At 42.0% G+C, this 19,987-nt stretch overlaps 1 protein-coding gene across 1 annotated transcript in view; it reads right to left on the reverse strand.

The window, feature by feature from the left end:
• Positions 1 to 19,987, reverse strand: part of lrba (LPS responsive beige-like anchor protein) — a 184,686-nt gene that overhangs the window by 112,968 nt on the left and 51,731 nt on the right. Inside the window, 11 exon segments of the mRNA XM_054605069.1 lie at positions 5,038 to 5,099; positions 5,873 to 6,006; positions 6,252 to 6,336; positions 8,162 to 8,325; positions 14,474 to 14,828; positions 15,136 to 15,277; positions 15,401 to 15,508; positions 16,101 to 16,234; positions 17,829 to 18,009; positions 18,827 to 18,980; positions 19,775 to 19,971. Coding sequence (XP_054461044.1) covers positions 5,038 to 5,099; positions 5,873 to 6,006; positions 6,252 to 6,336; positions 8,162 to 8,325; positions 14,474 to 14,828; positions 15,136 to 15,277; positions 15,401 to 15,508; positions 16,101 to 16,234; positions 17,829 to 18,009; positions 18,827 to 18,980; positions 19,775 to 19,971 — 1,716 coding nt within the window.

A 19,987-nucleotide genomic window follows, 5' to 3' on the forward strand; every position in this document is an offset into this window, starting at 1 on the left:
AGGGAGGGAGCGGGGAAAACAAAATACACTTTGATTTGCACTGATCTTGAACCTTGTGTGCCTGTTTAACTGCACGGTGGGGTGTTGGTCTGACTGTGAGGAAAATGATGGGGAAAGTATTTCTGTCCCCTGGTTTCATCACATTCCTCGCCAGCTCTCTCACCTCCCTCCGCTCCCCGAGTGGTTCATACAACACGGTCTGCTCTCGATCCATCAAAGCCTCACTTAAGGTGGCGAAGAAGAAATCCACTGACAGATATAAATGACTATTCAGTAATGCAAACATCAGACATCACTTTCACCAACATACTTTTTAAAATAATAAAGTTGTGAAAACTTAAAGTGGCCCTATAATGCTTTTCCACTTTTTACCTCTTCTTTAGTGTGTTATATATATTTTTTTAAATGGAAAAGGTCCATAAAGTGTAAAACCTGAAGTCCACGCCTAAAAGGAGTTACCCTCCCCCTCAGAAGCTCCTGATCTGCCTGAAAAGGCTCGATTGAATTCTCTCCTTCACTTCTGTAACTTTATGAGGTCACAATGTTACGGATGTAATGTAAAACTCCTTCCGGCTAGTTTGGCCCTCAAACAACAAAAGAGAGAGACAGAGCTGAAGCTCCGGAGGAAGAGTTTTTTGAAATGTGAAACGTTGACCAATCACAACAGAGCGGGCTAGCTGACCAATCAGGGCAGACTTTAGTTCCTGGAGGGAGGAGCAAGCGCTATAACGGAGCATTTCAGAGAGCGGGTGAGAAGAGGTGCTGCAGGACAGCCAGGATGAGAAAAACAAGGCAGATTATGAGCATTAAAGCATGTAAACATGTTGTAACTGTAACTTGAGATAAAAATATGCACCCGGAAAATAGCATAATAGGGCCTGTTTGATAAAACATACATAAGTAACCGTGCAAATGGTTCAACTTGCTGTTTTCTTTTTTTTTTTGTTATTTCCAGGGTCACTAAGCTTCCAACTGGTTCCCTCGTTTCTCAGATTATGTTATTGATTGTGGGGAGCATGATGACCGTGCACTCCCGACCTGTTCCCTTACTGCAGGGGTTTAAACTTCTATGCCTCCGCCACTCTCACTTCTAACCTGGAGGTCAGAGGGTCAAGGGTCAGGAGGAACCAAGTGTTTGGCGAAGTCCATGTCCTTCTCCCCGCTGACTGGGAGAGAGAGGTGCCCATCTGTTAAACAGGTTAACTTTGATGAGGCTGAGGATGAGGATCTATGATAATGTGTGGTCATTGGATTAGCAGGTTAGGATTGATGTTATTGAATTACTATTAAAGGATTATCTGCATCAGTGGTCCCAACAAAATACTGTTTGTTTAGAACAGAGATAGTATATTTACAAGCTACTGAAGTCCCTACTAAACCATTTAGTCAAAGCAACAGCTTTTAACTGACAATCATTTAACAATAAATGTGCAATTCCTGAATACAGTAAATTAAAGGGTAAATTCGTCTAAAATTCAACTACCTGGGCATATAAAAACTAAATTATCTACGTTACTATATACCATTTGAGTTAAGTGAATAATGTCTTTTTTGTATTTTGTTTAGGCGTTAACCAACCCTTTAACAGTTATAGAACAGAAGAAATAAGAAGTCCTACTTTGTGTAATTACACTACATTGAATGTATTTGTTGAGGTGTGATGAACAGTCTTTCCTATCTGAGCTTGACCACCATAATGAAACCAAAGCCCCTCCCCCCCACAGCTCTCTCCCTCTCTCCCTTCCTTCCACTTCATGTACAGGATGCATTTCTGATAAATGGCAGAAGGATGGATGGGCTGACAGAGGGGCCGGACAATAATGGCTGATCTACAGGACACAAATGCAGCTACTGAGGAGATTTATGGGCCTCTGCTCATCGTAGACTGTCCAGTAACCCAAGAGATGATTTCTCAAAGCTCCGGACGGACGGCGGCGAGCACTCGGGAAAAGCCCTTTCTCTTGTCCCTTCACATTATTTATTTATCAGATGTTTTCGATGGAAGCCACTTCAAGAAGTGCACCTAGGAAACAACACGGTGGCCATAAACATGACCAAGACGGGAGAAAACGAGTGTTGAAAGTGAGAGTGAAACTGTCAAGGCGAATCAGAGGCACGGGAAGAGGCAGAGAAAACTTCAGAGATATTCATGTAATATGCAGGAGGAAGAGGACGCCATCACATTCAATAACCTAGAAGGGCTATGACGTCTTGATATTAACCTTAAAATATATTCTACATTTACTTAAATTCATCTTGTAAGCACCAAAGCATTGCATCTTATTCTGAGTTGGTTTAAAGAACAGAGAAATAGACCACTATTCAACTTATCATGGGAGCCCTTTATAACAAGGGACATTCTTGCAATCTAATTACTATCTTATAACAAATATGCAATACAACAGCCATTCTATATTCTCAAAATGGTTTTATAAGCATTCTGATTTATAAACAAGTAAAAGTAAAGCTGAAAATTGTAATTTAGTCAACTGAGAGAAAATGCATCCGTAACAACTTTGATAATGGATTTACCGCTGGTCATTTTTTAACAAAAATGGCAAAATTTCACTACTTCCAGCTATTAAAATGTTTGTGTATTTGCTCCACTTTATATACTAGAAAATAGAATTTCGAGTTGTTTGAAGAAACAAGCAATTGAATGAAGTCAGCTGGAAGCAATTGCAATCTCAACCATTTTCTGACATTTTCTAGACCAAACAATTCATGTTAAAACTAAACTGGGGATAAATCAAAAACAATATAAAAAAATAATTGTTTCATTGTTGAACATAGTACATCTTGAATAAGCAACAAAGCCAGGCACCAATGCAGTAAGACGCAGCTCTTTTTACAATTTGGCGAAGCACTCTGTTGCAGCTACAGTATATGATCATTAATCCTCATTTTGTATATTCAGCAGACCTCCAAGATCAATATTAGAGCGTAGAACAAGGCAGCATGCCAGCCCAACAGTTAATGTCCGATCAAAATGGTCCTTTAATTGGGAGGGCAGTTGTAGTTGCTTAGAAATGGGGCACTATCAAACAGCGGTTTACAATCCCCTCCTCAATGCCAAGCTGATGTGGCCGGCGATGTAACTTTCACAGGATCCCTGATTAAAAACTGCTCTGCGGTCCCTAGCCTCCCGACCCTTCACCCCGGCTCCACTCTATCTCAAAGCTCGGGAAATTAATTAAAATTTCACAGAGATGGTATCGCATCTCCGATGAAGGAGTCGGAGGTTGGGGAGGGTTGGGGGGAATCAATCAAAATCATCTCCATCTACTCCATCCACTGGTTGGCTTGGACGGCACGAAGGAGTCACAAGATGGCCACAGAGGCACTTCCTGTAAGAGGATTGAGCTGCTTCCTGTGCCAGAGGGCCCCAACAAAGTGAGCTAAATAGTGCCATCAATCATGGCACCGGCTCACTCTCATTGCCCCACAAGGAGAACAAACACACAAATAATTATACGTAGTAATTTAGCCCAGAGGAAAGTCTGTCGCTGTTTTCCTCTTTTCCCTGGTGGAAAGCAGCGTATCGCCTCTACCTTCCTCCTCCTCCTCCCTCCTCCTCCTCCTCCCCCCCTCACACAACAATAAAATTACATTTGCATTAGCTGTGAGAGAATTTGGTTGGATGATTTATTGAAGCAATCAACACTACGCTGGCCAATCCCTGTTCCAGAGAGAGAGAGAGAGAGCATGTGTGTGTGTATTTGTGTGTGTGTGTGTTATTGAGATTGGGTGGGGTAGCTTGGAGCTTAGAGAAAAGGAAGAAATAGCTTGGGCTGGGGACCAAAGGGGGAAGCGAGGCATGAGCTGTGCAGCGGAGCAATCACCAAGATTCTGCCTTTGATTAGATTAGCATTAAACAACACCCTGACAGATATGACAAATAGGTGCATTAGAGCCTGTCATTCTTTCTCGCTTTGGTTTTTCTATCTAGCTTTCACTCCCGCTATTCCTTTGGTCTCTGGACATTATAGGGGCTCGCATTCCCCTCCGTGTGTCCCACTAGCACAAATCTATGCGCGGCCCCCTGACATCCTAACAGATGTGTAATCTGACTGTTTTTTTTTTTTTTTTGTTTTTTTTTAAGAGAAGACGCGAAGTGAATAATGGGAACCAAACAGAGTAGGGGTTAAAAAGGCGGAGAAGGTGGAGGAAAGAAAGCCAGATGACAGGTGCTATTTCTTTAGAAAATAGAGCTGATAAAAAAAAGCCAAAGCGCAGCGGTGAGAGAGGAGTCATTAATCAGATGTGTTTTTGTATTATTGGATATCTTTGTTTTTTCATGAGGTGCTTTAAATGGTAAAGATGCAAACAAACCAGGGCCAGAGGGGAGTTCTTATCTGTTGTCCTTGTCACTGGATGTGTGTGTATGAGGGCAAATGTTTGTGTGTGTTACTCTGTAAAAATGAGTGGTTTTGCAACGTTTTATGAAATGCCTTCATACATAAATATAAAGTACACTGTGTAGCGTGTTCCGGTCCGCTCGCAGAATCTAAACAGGCTTCGGTAGCTTTGTGTGTCTGGATGCTAATCAGCCATCCTGGAGTGATCTATTGACACCAGCGATCATTGATCTGCCCACGCCTGCTTATGATCCCTGAATTAGTATTCATGAATCCGGCAGCAGCTAAATAAACTTGGCAACAAAACACCCACAAGACAACAGAGGAGGGAGGGATAATCAATGTAAAGCACCATCAAATCTACATTATCCCTCCTCATCAGTTTGGCCAGGCCACAAGGGCCGGGCGCTCGGGTCAGAGGTGACGCGGCTCAGGTCGGCCACCCTTGACCCTCAAACCGATATTTGCGGCCAGAGATTGCCTTTTTCTCCGGTTTCTCCAACATCACTCGTGGACGGGGTGACTGTGGGAAGGTGGACAGGGTAGTGTGGAGGGAAAGATAAGGCGTTGGATGGCTCACTGTCTCCACTCTGGGGCTGTGGATTTACTGCACTCAAGGTGAGCCTGATAAATCAGATCGGTGGACATGGCTGAGAAAAGATATAGATGCAAGACTTGCCTGTGAACACAGAAGCATGACAAGCTCCACCACTGAGCTGCTGGACTTCATGCACACCAGGCCTGGAGAAATTGGAAAGAAAGAGAGTCAGACAGTTATGTACATTTGACAATAACTTATTTTTATGTGCGTTTTTTTTATTTCATAATCTTCCTCGGTACTTGGTGGGAACACATTCATGCACAACGCGCACACACACACACAAATAGACACGGATTAGCTAACCCTGTGCCATCTGCAAGAGAGCGGATAGTATTGATGGGCCTAATGAGCCGACATGATGTTACTGTAAACTAATACATATTTGGGCCTTGTATTACAGGCCTGACTTGGCCAGCATATGTCCCATTGATCCCTAATGGCGATCCCTGGGCTTTTAGAGGGCAGGGGGCCACTGGAGTGTCCAGAGTGCACTGCACATGCACAGACGGGAAGAAGGCAGAGTAGCCTTTGGTCTTTTGGTTGCTCTTCGTATGACACGGAGACACATGCACCATCACACATACACACACACACACACACACACACACACACACACACACACACACACACACCTCCCCCCTGCCTTCCCTTCAGGCCCCCCTGCAGCTATCAATCAACTTTCCATTTTGTTTGGTGGCAGCAGACACCCCAAACACTGCTATTAGTGGCCTGGCCTATGACCTGGCCCCCTAGAAACCTTCAGCACAGCTAGCAGCTCTTTGCCCAACGCAAGCTCATCACACAATTAGATTAACCACGGCCTGGATATGTTATTGCATATAAATGGGAACACTTAAAAGATGCGCCATCCTTGATGTCTGACAGGAAGTGAATATTGTGACATTGGACTTACTCGTGCCTTCAATAAGGAGCTCTTGTCCGTGGCTGCCCAGCAGAGTCCGAGAGAGGAAGGGAGCAAAGTCCACGAAGATCTCTCTCAGCAGAGGAGCTGCCTTCTCTAGAGCATGCTCCAGACGTTCTGAGATGCTATAAAAATATAGAAATATGTAGGAAATTAAATAAAAAACACAACGTCAGTAAAATATCAGTCTTTAATGTGAAGGGAAAGATTGGAATTAGGACAACAATCAGTGGATATGTATTAATAACTGATGCTTATGTGTGCATAAATAGCTGATAGTGCATGTGCTTGTGTGTGTGTGTGTGTGTGTGTGTGTGTGTGTGTGTGTGTGTGTGCATGTGAGAGAGAGGGAGAAAAGAAGATGAATCACCTCATATTGGGGGCTGTGTTCTGGGTCACAGGGGAGAGTGGGGGGACAGATGGCAGGCTAGCGCTGGCTGGAACCTGGCCGCCTGCTGCAGGGAGAAACCAAAGAACTCTGTTATTAGTCTGGATGTTGGACAAGAATAAGACGCTAAACACAGACGCACGCACACACACACAGACACACACAGCAATACATTATACGGCCAGGGTAGCACCATAAACCTGTGCGGAAACATGCATCTTATGAAATAATACAATGGCCTCCATTCAAATGTATAAAACAGGGGATTTATGGTCAGATAGGGCAAGTGGGGGTACAAGTATAATTTTATGGCTAGATAGTGGATGATGTACTCCGAGCACAATACGTCTTCCTTATCAATTTACAATTCAGAGGTTTTCATGATGGAGACCTCTCTATTGTCAGCTGCAGTCACACTTTAAACAGCAAGATCATTTGCCGTCTTAATATATAAACACACTGAATATGAATTATTTGTTATATATAAGAAATATTTTCAGTGGTACACCTGTGTTGGAATTTGAAATGTTAAAATAATGACTGTTTCTTTTCAAATTGTTTTCACTCGTTAAGTCATTACATACCAATTTACCCCTCTGGCCTGTTTTTGTGACTGTTTCATTATGCAACTAAAAGGTGCTTTACGACTTCATTCTGGAGACAGAGGCACACAAGGTACAAAGTCCATGTTTGATTGATCTGGCAGTAAATTCACTTCCCTGTGTCTCATAAATAAGCTAATGCCCAGCAGAATATGGAGGAGGGGGATTCCTCTGGTGTTTCAGCAAGCTTGTTTTTCCAGCCAGGACAGTCTCAAAGCAGGGATAACTCTTAAGGAATGACAGACAGTGTAATGTGGGCTGGAATGTGTGTGCGTGTGTGTGTGTGTGTGTGTGTGTGTGTGTGTGTGTGTGTGTGTGTGTGTGTGTGTGTGTGTGTGTGTGTGTGTGTGCATGTAAGGTGTTAAGCAGCGCCATGTGGGCCTTGTGAGAGTATCTCTCTCGAGCTGAAGTAGCTCCTTCAAACAAAGAGGAGTAAATGAACGTCTCCATTAGTCCTCCCACTGCCCCACTAAAAAACACTCACAAAGCGTATTTACTCAACTCTGCTCACTGACACAAAGCACCTTCTGCATGCAGCTTTAACAATTATCATTTTTCACACACATAGAGACACACGCACACCCCAGCCTGATTTCTTTTTTTTTTTACAGTGAATGCACAATCTCCTAAAACACACAAACCTCATTCTCATGTCACACCCTCCTCTCTTAAACATACACAGACTCCTCAGTGAAAAAACATTTCACTTTAATTCACAGTAGCACATGCAGAAAGGTGACAAAAAAAAAACAGCTGGCCGTCTGATCATTATTTACGGTCACTGCTGACTCAGTGAATATAGTGGAGTTAGTGTGTCTTTATTATTCAATTCATTCACCTTAATTCACTCTTGTAGCAGAAATCAATATAGTATTGAAATCCAAATACTCAGTACGTTTACATTCATATCTACACCAGTAAATATTATTTACATTTATTAAAAATGTTTAATGCATGTATAGCTATTTTAATATTTACTTTTAATACTTTTATAAATAAAAGCAACTGAACTGAACATGTGAAACTCTTTTCTTTCACACCATCTTCTTAGCCTTTCGTAATTGGATTACATTGAACGAAAATGTTATTCTGCAAGACACACAGTGGACGTTTTCAAAACACTCATCCAGGTTATGACTCCTCTGCCCTTGCAGAAACACTGCCATTCCCATATTTGAGTGTATCAGTGTGTGTGTGTGTGTGTGTGTGTGTGTGTGTGTGTGTGTGTGTGTGTGTGTGTGTGTGTGTGTGTGTGTGTGTGTGTGTGTGTGTGTGTGTGTGTACACTCACTAGCTGCAGAGTCTGCAGAGGTGCTCTGTGACGCGTCACCAGAAGATACTACCGCGACGCTGTCGATAGGTGTCCCACCAGACACAGAAGAAGCAGTGGCTGCTGGGACGTTAGTGGATGGAGGTGGTGCCATGCCCGATTTCTTGGGTGCAACGACGACACTTCTGTAGAGAGACATGACAGACCATTTATCTAGCAGTCACATTGATAGAAGAATTGTATGCAAAGGGTTACAGGGCCAGCTCACAGCGAAACTCATAAGACTTTAATGTACACAGTATGGCTGGAACAAAACCAACTCTGTCAGAGATACATTAGAGTGGAAGAGTATTTTAAAATAGTCACATTCATCGTGCACATGCAGCAGTCTGTTAATTGTTTACTCGGCCATACCTAGAATAACTAAACTGGCCTTGTGAAGAAAAATGCATCTCATTTTGCTTGTAGACACACAGCTGGGCATCACAGTGTGTAGTGTAGTGTACAAAGTATATTGTATATTTCTGTACAAACAACTGGAGTCCACTTTTGGTGTATGTTTTCAGTCTCCACGACATAAACTAAAACTTTTTGCAATTGAAAGTAATCCTTCTAAAGCACATACTACAGCCGTTATTGTTTGAAATTTCTCACCACCGGTGCCAGTATGATGCTTGGATTATGGTATGTACGCCAAAAACCATAGTTTAGCGTAACACCAACCGTGCCAAATAAAATATTGTTTGTACTTCCCCAAGTTTCTTGATTTCACAATTTAGATCAAAAAATATCTAATGAAAGAATAAGAAATGTTTGATACCAGTTTTCAATGAATGTTTGCAGAACTTAATTCTACACAAATCTCTGTTTATATTAAAAAAGTATTAAGGTTTTGTGCCCAGTTTATTTTTGATAAAGTTTTACATTCACCATAAGTTATTTTGCTAAAACATTTTATTTTAACACAAATCCCTGATCCCTAATTTCCAGTCTCAGCTATCTATACAGTGATCATGCTGCTTCCTTAGATATCCCTCTAGTAAACTAACAGCAAGTCTTTCTCGTAGTGATGTAGCACGAGTGGAGTTCAATCCCCATCAAGCGAACAGTAGATGGGAGGAGAGCAGCATGCAGATAAGCTGTCAGTTTGGACCAGGGCTCTGACAGACCACTGGCCATATCAAAGAGAGCCTGGCCCCGCTTATCAGTGCTGACACAAGGGAAGCCGGGTGTAATCACTGGCTACTGCTGCCTCTCAGAAACACAAACCAACGCAGGCTCACCAGAGATATGCAAGCATACATCAAATGCACAAAATCTGAATATTGGCAGCACACGGACACAATAACTCACACACATACATTCCTGCAGATTCCCAGAGTTAGTGTTTATGCACACTTTCATACACACACAAGATGATAGTTGGGTCTGACTCCCTGTGGTGCAGACAGATACCTGGCTGCAGAATCAAACGCTATTCTCCATTGATTTAAAGCAGGTGATCAGATCTATTAAAAGTTACTGTAAATGTTAAACCCTGACACCTGAACTTGGCTTCAAGTGATCTATGATTTAGGAATAATAGAGCTGCATACAGAGACCAAGGTTTGGCCAGGAGAGAGTGGAGATAAAAGTTTCTGGTTACTTTTTTCTCTGCTCTGATAGTAAGTGGGCTGGATGGTGGTATCAGGAAACAAGGGCGGCGCTGACGTGAAGCACCCCAGGTGTCAACAGCAGCGGACAGAGACAGAGCCCCCCCCCCGCTGTGTGCAGGGAGCATGTGTCTGAATGTGTCCAAAATATTTTAATATATGCACATAGGTGTACTAATAAGTGCAGGAGTGCACAAGTGTGTGCGAGTCTGCGAGTGAACATCCGTCCGTGTATGTGTTTGGCCTTCCATCTGCTCTGCAAAGGCCCAGTGAATTATTCAGCAGGTCATTAGCCACACTTATCATGAGTGGGCCGCCCCAGTCGATTAATCAGCCGTCAGCGGCCCCACTCAACCCACAAACAGGAGCCCAGGGCAGTGTGTGTGTGTGTGTGTGTGTGTGTGTGTGTGTGTGTGTGTGTGTGTGTGTGTGTGTGTGTGTGTGTGTGTGTGTGTGTGTGTGTGAGAACTGGGGTTGAGGCTGAATTATTTAAAGGCTTTAACATACAATGGATAAGTGCAGTAAACACGGTGATTCCAGTAATCTCTGCTATTTCAGGTAAAACAAGTGCGAGGATGAATAAGAAGTGTCGGTGGTGTGTTGGTGTGTGTGTCTAAAAATAGCATTCTCTAGAATAGTAACAGAGCAAACTCATGTGAGGGAGGAGTGTGTATCCCAGTGCGTGTTATTGTTCAAAATGTTATTTGTTAACATTCACACCAAAACATTTGCATGTTCACACTTTCAAATCTAGTGTGTTTAACTCCACGGCATCCCGAGCTGTGATTGGATGATGATGGCTGTTGTGGGAGGGGCATTAACTTGATGACGTGAGTGATTAATGAGTGGAGCAACTGGGACCTAACGGTATGAGAATAGCAGAATCTCAATGTTTTTCATGTGTTTTTGAGTATGTGAGCACAAGGATATTGCACTGCATGTAGTATATGGTGTTTGTATGAGAAATACAATTATTTGATGTTACTTATTTAGAACAAGGATCAGCCAGAAAACATGAGGTTAAAGCAGACAATGTTGAAATTTTGTCTGAAGTGGCAGAAAGAAAACGGGATTTTGTTAATTATATACTTTATGCAAGGTTTGGATATGCATGTACATACTTATGTAATCTTATAATATATATGTGCAGGTGTATTTGTACAGAGTACAACATACTATCAAAAGAACACAATACTGTACATGTGATAGAGCCCAACTGGTATATCAGCAGAGCCAATATTGTCTTAGTTTTAGTATAAGGATATAGTAAAGTAGAACAATGAATGTGTTATAGGTTGCACTCTAAACGTGTTTTAAGCCAAAATTTTTTAAAGAAAGTTAAAAATACTTTTGGTCTAAGTGGTTTTATTTGTAGTTTGAGTTTCAATTGGGATTTCCAGTTGAAAAACGAGTCAACATGATATCTGTTTATCTTTTTTTATCAAATAACTTTTTGCATTATGGTTACGAGTGTGAGACCATTTTTCTTCTCAGCTGTACTTTCACCATGGTCAGCAACTCTCTAACACTGGTGTGCATACTCTGTCTTATACTAAAAGTGTTTGCAAAATAATTATTGGCTAAGGTAATCTGTAGCAATTGGATTTTTTCCCCCTTCTTCTCAAATATCAACATTTTAAACAGCATCTGCCAAATATATCGATTAGGCTTAAATATATGTCTCAAAAACAAAAAGTTGTAAAGTAACTTGAAGCAAGCTATAAAGTCTCTTGTGGGCTTGTAATAATCTTAATGATACATATAAATGATGTTTACAGCCAACAAGTGAACAGCAGGTTACACAAGAGCTGATTATTTGAGTAAAGATGACTAGAAAAACTTGTTTCAGGTGTATCACGAAAGTTGAACTTGTATGTTTTGTGCGGAACAAAAAATAAAAATGACATTCTGAGATTGAAAAAGGAAAGCAAAATGACTTTCACTCTTTAAGTCGTGTTTGTGTTCGACATGCTTACCCTCTCTCTAAGCAATACATTAACAACACTTCAGCATCAACACAACTCATCTGCACATCAGCTCTAACATGCATGCGGGGTCTTCTGCCAGGAATGCAAACAACCGCACCATGTATATCCCAATGTCTAACACTCACACATTCTGCTGAACCATGCCGTCTAAATCATTGGCTTGTACAATGACACTGTTTAGCTCTGGTTTGTGTCAGCAAATATTTGCAGACTGGCTGTCATAACAGGGGCATGGCTGAGAAATGGATGGGAGAAATCCAGCAGGTCTCCACTAGTAAATAAATCAGTTAGGATACTTCACCCCCTGACCAACCCCACAGTTTTTATCTGGGAGATACCAGCTTCTTTTATACAGTGGTCTCGTAAATCCAGCCCTCTGGGCAAGTGGAAAGTTGCCATGTTCTCGCAGGAGAACTAAGTGTAGAATATTAGCTATGGGTTGTTCTGGTGTCACTGGGAGACTTACTGGTTAGTGGGAGATGCTGAGCAGTGATAGAGTCATTACAACAAGATAATAAACACAGAGCAGGTCTGCATGCGTGGTAGGTAGAACTGGTAAGGGTAAGGATAAGAGACAGCTGGGCTGATAAACGGTGGTAACCCCAGGAGATAAGGGAATAAATATAGGCTTAAAGACAGTGAATGATGTGGATAGTGAGGTAGTTTTGATCAAGAACCATCAAAATAAGTTGACACCTCAGAAGTGAGGTCTTTGAATAGGGGAACATTGAGAAGCTGGGTAGAAAGAAAGTTTGAACTTGTGCACATCAGAATTATGAAATGTAAGGACTTGCTAAATTTTCTCTGTTTTAGATCAATCGCATGCTGTTAGTCAGACAAAAGTTACAATTTGAAGATGCCACTATGGGCTCTAGGAAATTGTAATTTTTCCTTTTTTTGAGTAGGGTTGTATTGGTGATTTGACGATAAAATAACATGTAAAGACAGTATTGACTGTGTATCATAAGTCTCATATAGCTTAGTCTTCAGTGTCATAGACCTCCGCTATGGTCCAAGAAACATTGAAAATACATCAATGAGACACACCTTTACATTGGTTTGACATGTTCCATCATTACCATGAGCATGGGCAGTGTAGTCTATATTGAGTTAATCCCACATACACTGTCCTGCTGCTGTAAATGTAACTGAAAAAATTACCTTGCCCAACTGTTTTAGGAAATAAAACTTCAGCTCAGTTTTATTTAAATGAAAAAATATATATTCCTAACCCCTTTTTAAAAAGGTTTACATCCTAAGTAGGAACCAGTAAGATTGGGCTGAGAGCCAGGGCGAGTTTGAAAAAATTGAAAAAAATGACAAATGTACTGTTGGTTTTGGTGTAGTTTCATGGAATTGTTAACAAAAACAAATATACATTCATTGGCTACCTTATGCTTTAACTGATAAAATATGTATTAGTTACAGCCCTGCTATGTGTTCATGTGTTGACGCCCTCAGATAGATTTCTATTCTTTCTTAAAAGGGAGCCTGAGCTGTATACGTTGCATGAAGAGGCTCCCATCGGCAACTAGCGAGCTGTTAGTCTATGTTCTCCAGCTCTCCTGACGTCCTCTCTTCCTACTGAGTGTGCTCAGCGGACAGGAGCCAGTCTAATCCCCCTGATATGAGGAGCGCCCTGAGACCTGACAAAGCATTCCTCAGATAAAGACACGCGATCACAGAGATGCCGTGGAATTCCCACAGTTGGGGGTAGGCAGACTGACTAAGTGTGTTTGTGAGAACGAGAGAGCGAGAGAGAGAGAGAGAGAGAGAGAAAGAGAGAAACGGAGAAATGTTTTCTTCAGTACATGAGAACCTTGACTTGACATCACCCCCATGGAGACTTCTTTCCTCCCCCTTCACCCATCTCTCTCTCTTTGTATCTACCACCCTCTCCCCCCCTCTGCCGTTTGTGAATGTCTGTCTCGGAATCAACGCTCCAAATTCAAACCAGACCGGTGACCGTCTTCTCTCACCTGGGCCCGTCTGTGGCTTCTGTACCAGGCTCTGCTTTTTGAAGCCTTACTCCTGTCTGTTTACCCCCGCACCTCCAGGGGTAATGCAAATTATGCATTTATGGCAGAAAAGAAAAAAAGAGATATAATAGTTCAAATGTAAGACACGGGGGGAGACGAGCAGCAGGAGAGAGATGAAAAAGAAAGCCGTTAAATATCAGTGACAGGGTGAAAAGAAGCAGCTTCGTCTCTTCATCCCAGACATGCCTCCTGTTTTCCTTAAGACAGGTTCTTTGTACGGCGGTTTGCTTGGCATGAGCAACTACATCGACAGCTTAAAGAAACAACAATGGGAGTAAGGGGGGAAAGAGTCAGAGACTAAGATCCCTCCCCGGTTCAAAGGGGTTTCTGTTACAGAATGTTATTTCATGATCCACCTCATCTGAGGATACCAAGCTGAGATGTCTTCAAGGTCGGACTTTTCAAAAGTCCCCTGCAGTTACGTTGGGATAAATGGTATGAAACTGTCAACTGTGAAGCTTGAGAATCGCATGTGTATTTGCACCGTATGGGCTCTTGAGAAACTGTCAAGGCTGTAAGGTCTGCACCGGAGGAATAACAGTCCAGATTTCTTTCCCACAATAACCAATGTGCATGGCAGAAAAATATTATTTTCTATAAATACTACGATAGTATATGTATATGTCAAGGCCATGTTTGAACCGGAGCCCTCACCTATCAAAGGAGCGGAACTGTAGTGATTCTCTGGCTGCGTTGCCCACACTTCCTAGGAACGCCGGTGGCAGCAGACTTGGATCCACCATGATATCATCAGCCGGAGCGCTCACCAGGCTGCGTAGAATGTCCTTCACATTCTTGCCCTTTGAATCGGCGGGCAGCGAAGGTCTGACCTCGGAAGACAGTGTGGACAGGGCCTCTGAGATGGCGTCTGGACCGTGAGTCACGCCAGAGGATGACAGGTCTGCCTCGCTTGCGGCGGTCGAGGTGTGGTCATCGCCGATGCCGGAATCGTACCGCCGGAGGGAGACGCCATTCTCTACTTCTAGTCCACCAGAAATGGCACCGCTATCTAAGAAGACACAAATAATATAGAGGAAATGTGAGCATTAAACAATTTGTCCTGAGGTCAATATCAGGGAAAAAGAGTCAAAACTAAATCCTTCTTATTTTTTTATTTTATTTTTATTTTTAGTTTATTACCGTGTAATGCGATATAGATTCAACAGCCTCTAAAAATGATTCAAATTAATAATCTAAAAAGGAGTAAGTACTCTGTACAAAGCTTTGTATTTATGGGTTGAAAAGCATTACGGATTACAGCATCATCTTCCCATAAATATTTTCATAATTTTATTTTCTTTGGAGCAGCTGTATACCTGTGCTCCTGGCAGACTGGGATCGTTGGGGGTGTTTCTTGTCATTGTGGGGCTCCAGGATGTCGCGGTATTTAGACACCATGAGTACTGAGATGAAGTAAACAACAGCAAGCGCCAGAAACTGAGCCTGCTTACTGTCCTCCTGAAACAAACAAAAAACACTAAACGATCTGTGTCATCTTCAAAAAGCAGTCGTGTTTATCGGTGCTGTGCTCGCTGTGCTGTGCGCTCGACAATGTACAAATGTGTTTTCTGTACGACTCACGATATCTCTGAAGACGACGGCCCTGAGGCGGTTAATGTCCATGTCCTGTAGAAGCCGGTCCAGGTCTCTGACTGGAGACATCCCACCGGTCACTGCATCAACAGGACTCTGCATGCAGGCATCAAAATCAAACCATTACCCAAGAAATGTCTCAAAGCAAAGTGCGAGCAGACACATGCAAGTTTACACCAATCAGGATGTTTATTAATCCATGTGCACTTCATGGAGTAGGGTAAGGTTTCACGGTTTAGGGAAGCTATCCCTCCTGGGATCATGTCCTTAACATAATGGCTTTTCTATAGAGCCACTGCATTATAAATGAGCTTTAACACCCGGTTCAGGGAAGAGCAACATGACTTTACTGGAAGTCACTGTATCAAATCAACGGGGCAGTGACAAAAGGCCTCGTCTAGTGTCGGAAATAGCAACCAGTTTGGTAATTCAATAAGATATGAGCTAATGCAATGGCACTTGGTTGTTGTGGGTGAGCAGTACAACGGACAAAAACTCCTTCTGTGCGTAGGAAAAGGGCAAAGGAAGAGTCAGCTATTTACAAGTGTGAAAAAAACTCCAGTAGAGTGAGAGTAGTTTACCGAGTTTTTGTGTTTTAATGGAAACAATTGTACAAATATTATAACAGCTAAGGACGTGAACAAAATGTACAAGATAATGAAGTGAGTAGATGATTTTGGTAACTTGCCTGCGCGGCTACAGACATGGCAGCTCCACTCCCACTGCTGGGCATGGCTGTATAGCTGCGTGCTGAGGCCTCTGCGCCATGCCTAAATTGGGCTTGCTGACACTCCAGGCAGTTTCTCACTGCCATAGCACACACTGGGGAGGGATGGAGAAAGAGATATTATGTGACATCATATAAATAAAGTAATTTTCAGAGTAATATGTGGAAAACCACAACAGGAGCAGCTGAGAGAGACAGAAACAAAAGGAGAAAAAGTGGGGCCATGACAAGGTCAGTGCTCTGGCCAACTCTGGCAGCATCGTTCACTCTTCCCTGCTCCACCTCTCCTCCCAAGGTCACAGTGCAAGGGTGTGCTCTTGAATCACATCCACTGTGTGGTGCAGCTCCCATTACAAATGACACTGTTGGGGTGTGCACATGCTGACTATGCAGCAAAATACGACCTTTGTCGCAAAAACATCTTGTGGTCCGACAACTTTATGTGGGTTCAAAACTGGCACGCTTACCATTTGTAATCTAATGTACCGCTCCCTCTCTGTTGGAGCCCCCCCCGCCGTTCTGTACTTGACAACTGACAAATGTGAACTCTGAGCCATTTAGATTACGAAGGAGGGAATTATTCCGTCTGGAAACGGGCTCGCTTTTTCCATTAGGACTACTCTTTCATACGACCATTTATAAAAAGAGAGCGGGGAGGGAGGGGTGGGGATGCTAAAACCTTGTTACAGTCTTCCAAAATCAGATTAGGTGCCAGCAATGGGGAGCGCATACCTCATCAAATATTCATTTCATAACTGCTGCTTTCTAAAACTGGACCTGTAGTACGCTGGCATCACATTCCAGCAAAACCACAACAGCAGCAGCGATAGTTTGATTGTTTCTGAGCAGAGAAGAGCTCGTTGTAAAACATGTTTGCATTTTTTTGTCTGTACCCTTCACTGTAATGAGAATCTAAAAGTAAAAAGTGATATTATGCACCACTACATATATGGAACAAAGCACGAAGGAATTATTTAAATCAATGTGTGTGTGTGTGTGTGTGTGTGTGTGTGTGTGTGTGTGTGTGTGTGTGTGTGTGTGTGTGTGTGTGTGTGTGTGTGTGTGTGTGTGTGTTGAACTGTGTTTGGTGAAAAGGTGCACCATATAAAATGAATAATTTAAGAATTGCAATATCTTTTATTCAGCTAGAGCATGGCTTGGCTTCTGATGCTGTCAGAGGAAACTGTAATAGCCTGGAACAGAAGGCAGAAAAAAAAAGGCCTCGGGCTACGCTGCAGTACAGCGCAGCCAAGGCCATTATGTAGAACTCACTATATCATGATAGCAGCCATTTTAGAGTGTTGCCATGCAGTGGGGTTATAATAACAAGATAAGAGAGTGCTGATACGAGCAGAGTGAAAGAGGCGAGGGAATGAGAGCGCTGGCTGGAGATGGAGAGGAGAACGGCAGAGAAGAAAGAGAGAATACTGAAGGGAGGGTCAAAAGGGCTACAGGGAGCCATGACTGAGGCAAATACAAGAAGCTACTGCCGGCTGATATGAGCTGGAATCGATGAACAGGGGAGGACAGAGGGCTCTGTAAAAGATGAGTAGAAAGACGGCTAGACAAAATGAAATAAAAAAAATAAGACAGACAAGGGAAAAGAATGCATGAGCCTATTCAAATTAAAAAGTGATAGACCGAGTGACGGGGAAAAGGAACAAAAAATAAAAACATGAGTGTGCGTACCGAGGCGAAGGCACTGTCTGAGGATTCCTCCTGACGACATGTTTTTCTCAGCTTCTATCTCAGTGAAGTTGAGGGAGCTGGCAAAGATGAGAACGTCCACCAGGTTGACGAGGCGCTGTAAGAAAGTGACTGAAGCCTCCACCGTCAAGCCTTGGGATGGTTCAATGTTCTCCAGTTCATGCTGGTAATAGAAAGAGGAACATTCACAAAGTATTTAAGGGATAAGTAATTGTAAAAAAGTAAAAAAAAAAAAAAAAAAACATGTAAATCTTGACATAATTCAACTTTTCATTCAGTATAGATTAAATACACATAGTTTTCAAAAGCTATTAAATATAGAGTAACTATAATTAAAAAAAATTATCTTTTTAAATCTAGAAAATGCCATGGTAACATACAAGTAGAAGAAATGTGTAAAGTGGTCTGTAAAAATGTTTACAGTTACTTACAACTATAAATTTAGTTGCCATATAAATAATGTTTTTTAAAACCATGGACATAATACATTGTGAAAAACATTGTAATAGAGCAATTAAGTGTGGGGAAAATAATATATAAATAAAAATTTTACAAAAATGCTTCTAAAAATGTAATGTAGGTATAGAAAATATTTGACAGCTATACCGATAACACATCCCTAAATGAAAACATTTAAATTTGGAATTTGTTCCATCCAGTTTCAATTTTGTTAAAGACCTAACGCAACTGAATTATAATGAGTTTGAACTTCAACCTGTTTCTTAGAGCGGGCGGTAAAGTCATTGACAGAGGCAAAGAATCATGTCAGAGAGCCACTGAGATGAGACAACACAAAAACAAACTAACAATGTTAGGAGGCAGCTAACTGTGGGCTAATGTGATTGGAAAAGGTCAATGTGGACAGATAACGGCTGCCATGGAGCCATCAACTATATATACAGCCACGGTTAAGTAGACAGACACACACACAGACACACACACAGACACACACACACACACACACACATAAGGACACTCACAGAGGAGGAAGTGGCAGCAGAGAGCAGAGGTAAAATGCCTCCACAAGCCATGATGAGGTTGTCCACCACCTGGGAGATGAGGTGAATGCTGTTGTGGACAAACACGACGTTCTCGCTGCTGTTCACAAAGTCCAGAATTGTCTTTGTGGAGTGACTGAGAGGAAGAGTACAAAAAAATTGATTTGTTAACAGAACACAAAGTAGAATATGACAAGAAGTAGAATCATGATACGCTTTTTCTGTCAAGTAGATTTTAACAGAAAAGGAATTTGCTTTGGTGTATTGGTGAATGAAATAAACATAGTACAAGAAATTTTAATAAAAAAATAAAAGAAAGAACTACAAAAATCAATTTTTATATAGAATAGAAGAAAAGTAGTATGATTTATCACATCATTTGGCTCTACTGTAAATGACACAGTGGCTTGCTCACAGATCAGATTGTTCTTAGTTGCTGTTAAATGCTAATATTCAAGGATAAAAATATCCTACATATCCTATCTATATTAAAACATTTGTGCTTTGGTCTACACCTCTTCAAGTGTCCTCAATGGGACATGAATTTCAAAGTATTCCTAGAGACTGTAATAGAAAGTAATGTTTGTGCAAAGATTGTGGCTACTACAAATATTCCTTTTTGTCTTTAAATGCGTAAATATGCAAAAGAAAATTCCTCATTTTAAAACATGGCTTATTATACAGTTTTAATGTGAAGTAAGTGCATCACATTACATTTACAAGCAAAAATCAGGAGTGAAATCTTCTCAGTAACAAAACAAAGAATCTTTCAGGCACCACTTGATTAAGAGAAGGCTTGTGAGATGGGATCTCCTGTCTGCTCCTCAGAGGGCACACAATGCCAATAAATCTCTAGTCCATTAATCAATTAACAAAATAATTGTTGGCTAGAGCATTAGCGAAGTCAGAGTCAGCAGATTGTTACCCTACCTCCTCCACATCTGGACATCTGTCTCAATAGAGAAGAGCAGGTCAGCGAGGAGACGTTGGTGCATGTGGGACCAGCGGAACTCTGGGATACGAAACATGGTGGAGCGAGGGGCCGAAGTGCCGTCTCTCTGCTGACCTGAAGACCCTCCTGCTGCTGCTGCTGCTGCTGCTGCTGCTGGCTGGCCTTGGCTTGTTTCCTTCAGAGAGGCACCA

This window comes from Anoplopoma fimbria, chromosome 9 (assembly GCF_027596085.1).
Source record: "Anoplopoma fimbria isolate UVic2021 breed Golden Eagle Sablefish chromosome 9, Afim_UVic_2022, whole genome shotgun sequence".
Lineage (NCBI taxonomy): Eukaryota > Metazoa > Chordata > Actinopteri > Perciformes > Anoplopomatidae > Anoplopoma > Anoplopoma fimbria.